Raw genomic sequence first — 10,495 nt, forward strand, 5'->3', positions numbered from 1 at the left:
CATTCTGGAGTAGCCTAGACAATTTGTTGTTTTCAGGAGGAACGTGTCGAGGGTAGGTTTTTTTTCGTGCTCCATTGGTCCTCTTCGTTTATTGTTAACGTACGATTATTATTATATACAGAATTTAACCTTTTAGAATGATTTAGGTTATACATTTCATCAGCGCTGTACATTTCGAAATATGTTGTAGTCGGTAGCCTATACTTGTACTTAACCGTGATTTTAGAAATGGATAAAATCTCAACAGTTTATGCTTTTCTGCATAAAGATAACCTCCCGTAGTCTCTTATTGTGTGAGTGACACATTGAGACTACATTTTCGAAACTTTTAAGAGTAACTATGTCAGTGAATAGCAATACCTAAATGTTTTTTTTTCTGTATAAATGTTCTACTCAATAATACTGACTGACTAAACAATAAAAAAAAATCCCGTCCGGTGTTTGCTGCTTAATCAGTTAACTAACGACTGCCTTCATGCCACCTCAAGTTTGTCAACTATACTGCTATTGTGTTTTAGCCCAGGAGGGCGTCCAAGCGTAATGCCATGCTTTCAAGAAATATTTTCAATTAATCTATCACTATCTGTGGTTGTGTGCCCCATTTGTCCCAGGCTTACATATGATAAGCTTTGAAACGCACTTAAGGATGAAGATAAAAGTGATACGAACGATAATGAGGACTTTGGTGCATTTTCGCCCAAAACAGCTTTCATCTCCTGCCAATTCCTGACTAGATTTCAAACGTGTTTCCATTCATCTAACAAAAAAGTATTCGGGCTACAATTGTGTTAAATCCGACATTTTGGCAACAGAAAAGAGAACAGCCATTTACCATGGGCTGTGGAACTTCCATTGCTGTCGAAAACCAACGAAAACCATCTGAAACAGGTGACTGAACGCTTATCTCAGCCTAGTGTCCTGTTTTTCAGTGATGCTGATTGTTTAATTTTTAGGTGTGGCTTTATACCTTTCATTTCAATTACACTCCTGAATGTAAACCAAGTATTTAACCCAAGGCATGTTTATCGCCCATTGTTATTGTTTGACCGTTTCTCTGCCTTTGAAAGTTCTTTAATCTTTACCTTTCCAAAGGCAGTTGTGTTAATATTGTCTGAGCCTCTCAACTGTTTTTGACAATTTTTAGCCCTATTCCCATGTGCCTGATTAGTTGCTGGCAAGCTCTCAGGGAGCATTCACCCTTTTTTTTCACTATTCAATTACACACAGATGTGTCATCCAAGAATCCCAGCCCAGCGCTGAGTAAGATGATTGTCCTTCCCCTCTCCTCCTGTTTGTTGTATTCTGCAATTTAAAGCTTCATTGTAAATGGTTGCTTTGTGTTAGTCCTAATCAAACCATCTGCCCATGGCTACACTGTATGTCTCATACACATATATGTTTTTATAGTGTGACTCCCTTTTCGCCACATTCATGCGCTCAGCGGTCATACTAACCATGTGTTTGGCATGTGCAATATGTGTTCAACCCATCACATTTCAAACATTTTGATTGGTTTGTGACCCTAGACATACTCTGTGACATTGTCTGATCCAGAGCTGTAAAAGTTTAAAGCCAATGCTGAGTTCTTATACTCCATCTTATTCCCTTTAGCCATGAAATCAGCTGTTCTTATCCAGCGCTGGTACAGGCGCTATATGGCTCGTCTGGAGATGAGGCGGAGGTACACCTGGAACATCTTCCAGTCCATTGAATATGCAGGAGAGCAAGACCAGCTGCAGGTATACCATCACTGATTACATGCGTCAAGTCATATGCAGATGTCTGACAACACGTGGATGAATGTCAGTGAAAGAATAGCGGCAGAGTGAAAGGTTAAATTTGAAGGATGCATTCATTAAAAAAAAGTAAAGGATAAACATACTATACAAGCACTTAAAATAAACAAAGGTATTTTATCCCACAGCTTTCCAGCTTTTTCAGCTTCATGTTGGACAACTTCACACATCTCAGTGGAAATGGTCCTGGTAACTATACAGTTCAAATATGACACTAAATATAAATTTCAATATAAATCATGGTAATGTTTATTCTTCTGCACCAATGATAACATTATTAGTTTTAAGTAATTATTTGTGCATAGTAACAAATGTTTATTTTTATCAAGCACCCAGGCCATTTTTTTAGTTTGAATTCATCACCCACCCGTTTTATCGACTCAAAAAAAATATACATATGGAAACACACAGTTGCTTAGCAACCTGTTGAGATCCCATTTTCTGCCCCAGTGATGTGCAACGCTGCGTGCAGACTGATGTGTTTCAGGCAGCCCGTGTGTGTGTGTGTGTGTGTGTGTGTGTGTGTGTGGGAGCCAAAGCACCACTGCTCACAATTAGTTACCTTTTGTTTTGAATGGCAAGGCAGGAGGAGAGCAAGCTGAACGAGGCTGCAATCAGGCTGCACTGACGTTATCATGTGACTGCTTCCACAGTCTAATTATTACAATTAGGCTAGGATTGACTCTGCCCCCCCCCCTCACCCCACCCTTATTTTAGTTTTAAGACCTACGTATGTATGCAGTCAGTAGTTTGATTCTGATGCACGTTACGCTGTGAGCAGATAACGCGTTTTTCTGTGTTTCCAGTGGATTCTGTCACAGAAACAAGGGTGCCGTGAAAATGAAAGCTCTTGTGTCTCCCGTGGCTTCTCCATTAGACGTTTGGTTTGGTTTGTTTGGTTTGATTTCTGCCCAAGTCAATCAGCCCTGTGTTTGCCAGCAAGCAGCTGTCTGGCCCAATACCTTAAGGTGAAAATATCAACTCTCAGAGGTCCGAGACGGGAGTCTTGCTGAGGCCTCCTCGTCAACACCAACATCTGCTAGCGATGCCCCACGTATGCATAAATTAAAGGCCTTCACGAGGAATTAACATTTTCAAGTGGCAGACGATGGGGCAGCTCTCCACAAATCTCTCCGCATGACCACATGTGCTATGCAAATGAGGCGCTTATCATTGGACCATGTAATTACATCTTACCTCAAGACTAGAGACCAATGTGACCCTTACGTGTGTCACTCATTTGGACAGTACGGCATGTGAACCTGAAACACATTGTGTGTGTGTATCTTGCATTATAGTTAGAAAACAGGCATGGTAGAAACCTGATTGACTGCTTATTGTGATATCTTAAATTCAAATAATGGTTTAATGTTGGTAATTTGTCACTTGTTTTGGTATCATCTTCAGATTCATTGTGATGGTATGTGGTCATGTGAAGGACTGATAAACACACCTGTCATTCTGCTAGGCACCCAGGCTAAGCACTATGTAGCGCTATGGTTAGGGTCAGGCCACCCCATGAAAATGTAAGAAAAGCTTTCACAGCATGACCTCGCCACCTCTATAATAACCTTATGACCTTGAACCAAAACTCCCTACTACTGCTTTAACATTGATGGTGAAAAGGTGACAAGATTTTAAACACTCTGAATCAAATCCATTGGAAATGTTCACATGTTCATCATGGGTCCTTTAGGATCACACATGGCCCCCAAAACATGTTAAAAACCTAATTTATGTTCAGAAACCGCCATCAATCCAGCCTGCCACATAGGCGAGGAAGAGACTTTACTTTTTCTCTGGGTCTTTCACCACTTAACTCTGAGGTAATCTTGCCAAATCAAGGGACAAGAAGCCAATTATTAGTTATTTGAGAGACAGTGCTGCTAAACTACATTGTTATAGCCAAGTCTGTAAGTTGTTATCCTGTTACAGTAGTGAATGTAGATGGGTTCTACTGGTGCTGACCAATCTTAAGCCTGAGATTGGTGGGACTGTCAACTGGGTACCTGAGACTTTGGTTTCTAGTTTGTCAACATGAGCCATTTCAAATGATTCATTGCAGGTTCAGTGTTCAATACTCAAAGGATCATTTCAATTTAAGGATTTGGTGAAGAGGACCAGAGCAATGTAACCCCGGCAAAAAATATATCCACTGATTATTTCTTTGCACTAAGTCCTAATGATTGTTATTTGTTACAATAGCTACATTCAATTAGAGATCAGACTTTAACAATAATCATGGGGGGGGGAAATGGACTTTAGTATTGCAAAGAACAAACATTTTTTTTATTCGAGAAATATCAGTGTCAGGAATGTCCAATTGTTATTATGATTAGGCACAAAAATTAACATTTTGTTAAATTAGTCTGAAGATTATTCTTTTCCAGGAAATTCTGGGGGCATAAGAACCTGAAGTGGCTTGTTTTCAGTCATGTGATGTAATGAGGTGTTCCAAAGAAGGCGGTGTGCTGCATATTTCTACCAACCTCTGTTTCCAGATTTGATCTCGCACCTCTTGGGTCCTGTGGTTGAGCCCTGGACAGAGGAGGGGAGGCAAGCAAAGTATGAACAGATCACGGTGCCAGACTCGTACGCCGGGCCACGCTTGTCTTTCCCGCTCAGTGTTGCTGACACCAACAGCCTGCTTAGTGCCTTCAAGGAGCAGCAGGTATAGAGACATGGTTGCACATCAGCTTTTAGATATGGTGTCTAAAGCCACTTACAGACATGTTTAGATCCACAGCAGTAATGGATTGAAAGTCATTACAGACGCTTACAGACATGCTTGTTTTGTTTATTCCCCAGACTTTACACGGCAGATATGTCTTGCAGTTGCTGCATGAGACAAAGAAGTTTCTTAAGCAGATGCCAAATGTTATTTACTTGTCCACGTCTTATGCCAAGGAGATCACGATTTGTGGTAAAGTCATATAGTGTATTAGTAGCCCTGTGGGTTCGTGAGTGCCCATTTTGTGTGTTTGTGTGTGTTTTGTTTGAATGTATGAAGGCGAGAGAGTGAGGCTGAGCACTTGTTTATTTGCTCCTTGATAAGGCCCTTCAGACGTCTTCGATGGGTTCTCGCAGAAGAAACTGCATCTTATCAAGGCTTAAGAATGCTTGAGTTGGCAAAGGATCAAATGCACACCTTTCACGTTGCCACATTAGGAAAAAAATCCACATAAAACCTCCAGTCAGAAGCATTCTCTCTCTAACATGGTCATAGCTGAAACGGGTTACCTTTACCTCTCTTTATTCAGTGGCCATGCATACGTGCTGATGGCTGACATTTGAGAGCATTTACTGGAAGACAGTAAATGTGATGGTTATCATGAGTACTAACCTTTTGCATTTTCCAGGTGACTTACATGGAAGACTAGATGATTTATTGCTGATATTCTACAAGGTTGGACTTCTTTATTGTATATCATCTTTTTATCATATTGCATGATGGCTTTATTAGTATTGGTTCATAATTCAGAGTCAAGGGTCCTGAAAATAAATTGGACACCTGTACTTCTATGTCTGGATAAGATCCAAGTGTTTCTTCTTTTCCTTCTTTACTCTAGAATGGTCTTCCATCAGCTGAAAATCCCTATGTATTCAACGGCGACTATGTCGACAGAGGGAAAAAGTCAATGGAGATCCTCATTATACTGTTTGCATTCGTGCTCTTGTACCCCGACCATATGCACTTGAACCGAGGAAACCACGAGGACCATATTATGAACCTCAGGTAGTGTGCTACACTTCTCCCATGTTCCCTTCACTGATAAGAGAATTCCATAATGACATCCGTTATCTTGCATGGGTTTTAGATATGGATTTACCAAGGAGGTGATGCAGAAGTACAAGGTAACAGTTGAACCTTTTAAACCCACGTTGTGCCATTCTAGTAACCTTCTTGAATATGTGATTAGTTCATTAGTTAGAAGCAGTTGATTTATGGAAAATGTCACACGACAACTCTGGCTGATGTTGAACACTCATCAAGATTGAACATTAGCCCCACCTAGTGGGGTTGCTCTGCCAGGACCATGGCGAATGAAACCCCTCTGAGTCTGAATTCTCTTCCATGCAGACTCATGGGAGGGACATCCTACAACTTCTGCAAGATGTTTTCAGCCTGCTTCCTATAGCCACAGTGATTGATAATAAGGTGCTCATTGTCCATGGTGGGATTTCAGACAAGACTGACTTGGATTTCCTGAGCTCCATAGAAAGAGACAAGGTTTGTATTTGTACGAGGAAGGGTCGGTTTACCAAAGTTACACTGAACATAAATAAAAGTCAGCCATTAAATGTATAATGTAGATCAAAAGCAGAATCTGAAGGGTTGGAATTGTACAGAGTATGGATATCTCCATAATCAGGAGATTTAAAAATGTCCTTTTTCTAAGATTTTGAAAAGTGAAAGTGAAAGTCCTCTCTTAAGGCAGAGGTGGTGTAGACACACACACTCTGAAATTCACCTCTGCATTTAACCCATCCGGGGAAGTGACACACACACACACACACACACACACAGTGAAGTGAGGTTACACACTAACCCGGAGCAGTGAGCTGCCATTGGCGGTGCCCGGGGAGCAGTGATCAGGGTTAGGTGCCTTGCTCAAGGCCTTCAGCCTTGGATATGGGCATGAGAGCAGTGGTCTACTCCCCGCCCACATTTTCCTACTGGCCACCCTACGGTTTCCGGCCTGAAACCCTAACCAGTAGGCCACGGCTGCCCCCTTGAATTTTGAATTCAATCAGCATAGTGTTACCTCAGTACCCCAGTCCCTGTCAATTTAATCCAATCACTTTTAACTTTTAATTCTACTATTAAATCAAAACATTCCTAGTTGGCACTCCAGCTGACCCCAGGTTCTGTGTTTCACCCCAGGTGAAGTCTGCCCTGCGGTTGCCCAAGCGTAGCCTGGAGCAGGTGGGCCTGAGAGGTGGCAGCAGCAACCGGCAGGGCTGGGTCAAGCAGGACAGCCCGTGCACCCAGAGCCGCGCCAGGAAGAGGAAATGCCATTTGACCAAGCAGGGCAGCTGCTCCTCCTCCACCTCGTCATCCTCTTCCTCTTCGTCTCTCTGCTCGCCACGCCTCTCTTCCCGGAACTCCTCGCGACACCATGCCCCGTCCCCCTGCCTGCCCAGCCCCTCTGGCGTCCTCCAGGTACCCTTCCTGGACTCGTTTGTGTCCATCACCCCCCCAGAGCCTCCCAGAGAAGAACTGGAGTGGAGACAGGTGAGGGGAGTGCATACATGTACTGCGAATTCACATCACCTCGCTGTAGCTAACTGTATTGCCTGGATAAAGGCAATTTTATCAAGAGATAAAGCAAAAAGTGTACAGTCAAAAAGTGCCCTGAAATGCTTTGCTGTAAGTGTACCGTGTATAATTCACATCACCTCGCTGTAGCTAACTGTAAGCATACCGTGTTTACTGTCAAACTTGTTGGTTGCTGATTGGAAGATTGTAGACATCCTTTGGAGTGACCCCAAGAGCCAGAATGGCTGCAGCCCCAACACTTTCCGGGGTGGTGGCTGCTACTTTGGGCCAGATGTTACCCAGAACCTTCTGGAGAAACATGGAATGATCCTCCTGATTCGCTCCCATGAGTGTAAGCAGGAGGGCTATGAACTCTGCCATGATGGACAGGTAAACATTGTTCAACCGGAAGACGCAATCTGCCCAGATCGGTTTAGTATTCAAACTGGTCAAACTCTGCCATTTACATTTTAATTTCTCTTTTCGTTTTTCTTTTCAAGGTAATTACAATATTCTCTGCTTCCAACTACTATGAGGAGGGCAGCAACCGTGGAGCCTATGTGAAGCTGGGCCCAGAGCTGGTGCCACGCTTCTTTCAGTACCAGGTGAGCCGCAGCACCAGGAAGCTCACCCTGCAGCAAAGGTATGACCACCTCCTGCCTGTTAGTTATAGGAAATAATGAATGTGTGTCTAATGTATACTCTTTTTTTAATGGATATTCTCTCTGTTTCTAATACAATTAGCTAAATGAACAAACCTGTGCTGTATGCGGTTGTCTGTGTGTTTGCCCTCACCTCACCATTGCATAAATTCAAAAGGAATTGGCTCATCCAAGTGTCTGTGTTTGTTTCAGGGTGAGTGTGGCTGAAGGATCTGCCCTGAAGGCTTTACAGGAGAAGCTGTTTGCCCATCGCTCTGAGCTCATGGTTGCCTTTCAGCAGTATGACACAAACAACACAGGTAGGATTGCACACAGGCACATGCTCCTCCACCTACACACACACACACACACACGCAAACAACACTGGTAGGATTGCACACAGGCACGTGCTCCTCCACCTACACACACACACACACACACGAACAACACAGGTAGGATTGCACACAGGCACGTGCTCCTCCACCTACACACACACACACACACAAACAACACAGGTAGGATTGCACACAGGCACATGCTCCTCTACCAACACACTCACACACACACACACACACAACACAGGTAGGATTGCACACAGGCACGTGCCCCTCCACCTTCACACTCACTCAAACAACACAGGTAGGATTGCATACAGGCACGCACTTCTCCACCTACACACACACACACACACACACACACACACACAACACCAGTAAGATTACACACGTAGGATTGCACACAGGCACGCACTTCTCCACCCACACCTACACACACACACAAAACACCAGAAAGATTACACACACAGGATTGCACACAGGCACTCGCTCCTCCATCCACACACACACACACATAAACGCACAGATGCCTTGAGCAGGATCCAAAACGGAAATTCACCAAATACTCCCCTTAATGCTTCCTGTCTCGAATGCTGTAAAATGGGCCTTTCAAGTGGGTCTTTATGTGGCTCAGGTGAGCTTTTTAGAAGGGTTCAGTAAAATACGGAGCCATACATTTCCAGTACACAAGTTAAATGGGGGAAACTGCCTAGAGTCTTAGCCCAATAACAGTGTAACTCTGTTCCTCTGAAGCAGACCTCAGGCATATTTACACAACGTGAAAAAAGGAGGTAGAGTGGGGGGGGGGGAAACGCTTTAAGCAGCAGAGAACTATCCGTGTGCTTCTGATGGATATGTCGGTGTGGTGGTGATTCACTCAAAACACAACGGGAACATTAATAATACTCACAGAGGGCTATATACAGTATCAGCGCTGCAGCAGATTATCAAGAGCCTTGTGGTTTGGACTGGATTGAGGGATAATGGTTTCCTTCTCTATTTCAGATTCATTTAAACTTGTATCAACAAAGTTTGATCTATTTAGCAAACAACTCACAATTGTGTCGGGCAACGTTGTGGCGAACCCTTTTCTGAGTTTGTGTCTGTGTTGTGGGGTGTCAAGGCTGCCTCTCCGTCAGTGACTGGGCACAGGTGGTGGAGTCGGTGTTGAGACTAGACCTGCCCTGGAGGACCCTCAGGCCACGGCTGGCCCGGCTAGCGCCTGATGGAAATGTGGAGTACAAGTCCTGCTTCGAGGACGTCAGCCCAGGACAGCCAGTTCCTCAGGTCAACACGTGAACAGAACTGTTTATATAAGCTTGATCAAATGTCCGTGGATTGAGTGTAAAAGACTGGCTATCTGCTGGTGCCACAACATTTAAATGCCTTACACGGTTTCTTGCCTTGTTACAGGTCGCTCCAAACTTGGCAGAAACACTCTATAGGTATCGAACTGATCTGGAGATCATATTCAATATCATAGATAAAGATCATTCTGGTGAGTCTGACGGCTGCACTCATGACATCGTGGTCCCTAAGTGTAATGCCAGAATACTAACATGTAGGCCAAATAGGTCATGTCTGTGATACAACCACAGAGGAGGACACTCCAGGTGGAATCATTGTAGACCTAACGGTGCCCAAAAATGGCAAATTGTACTCACAGTTGCTTTCAGATTGTGGTCAGATGTTGGTCAGATGTTATCTCAAAACCAAGTCAGAACTTAAAAACGGACTAAACAAAAGCTGGCTCATTTTTCGTTTGACTCTTTAGGTCTCATTTCTATTGAAGAATTCCAGCAGACCTGGAAGCTGTTCAGCTCTCACCTCGGCGTGGTCGTGAGCGACTTGGCCATTGAAGGCTTGGCGCGCAGCATCGACTATAATAAGGACGGCAGCATAGACTTCAACGAGTTCCTGGAGGCCTTTCGTGTGGTGCACAAACTGGATGTTAAGGAGCAGCCACAGGGCTGAGACCGTCGCACTGACCCGTCGATCTGGGCTGTAGTGAGAAGCCTGCAAGCTGCTGCCGCCCCTTACTGCGTGTTCGTCAGAGGTGGCTGGTGGGTCAGTGTGTGGAGACAGCCGGTCAGATGCTGCTGGAGCCTAGCCTCAGTCTAAACTGTCAACTTTCATGAAAGCAGAAAGAGGCATAGAGAGACTGACCTTTAAATAATACAGACCGATATGTTTTTTTTTTTATTTATTTTTTATTAAGTATTGGTCACTTTCTTTTAAATGATTAACTCTGTTTGGTTGGCTAATTTCATTTTGTTTTGCCAACTACTCTTAGTTTGTTTGCACCTTTTTAGGAAAGAAATAGAAATCAATAATATGATGGTATTACAGAATATTGTAAAAGTGTTTAAATATGATTTCAATTTAAACATTGAGGTAACATTTGCCCATGATTAGAAAGCAACATGTGACTTGTTGCACATGCCTGATTACCCCAGGGTTGCA

The 10,495-nt window shown here is 43.6% G+C and overlaps 1 protein-coding gene across 1 annotated transcript; it reads left to right on the forward strand.

Annotated features, from left to right (window-relative positions):
- Nucleotides 1-833: 833 nt before the first annotated feature.
- On the forward strand, nt 834-10,006 carry ppef1 (protein phosphatase, EF-hand calcium binding domain 1; the record flags this gene model as incomplete). The annotated part of the gene is made up of 16 exons (XM_080834978.1): nt 834-888; nt 1,612-1,739; nt 1,925-1,985; nt 4,298-4,467; nt 4,605-4,719; nt 5,156-5,202; nt 5,366-5,532; nt 5,615-5,651; nt 5,878-6,027; nt 6,682-7,032; nt 7,261-7,446; nt 7,557-7,699; nt 7,911-8,017; nt 9,156-9,319; nt 9,446-9,530; nt 9,807-10,006. The coding sequence occupies 16 exons, from the start codon at nt 834-836 to the stop codon at nt 10,004-10,006; spliced, it is 2,166 nt and encodes a 721-aa protein (XP_080691104.1).
- Nucleotides 10,007-10,495: the final 489 nt, after the last annotated feature.

This window comes from Sprattus sprattus, assembly GCF_963457725.1.
Source record: "Sprattus sprattus genome assembly, chromosome: 3".
Taxonomy (NCBI): domain Eukaryota; kingdom Metazoa; phylum Chordata; class Actinopteri; order Clupeiformes; family Clupeidae; genus Sprattus; species Sprattus sprattus.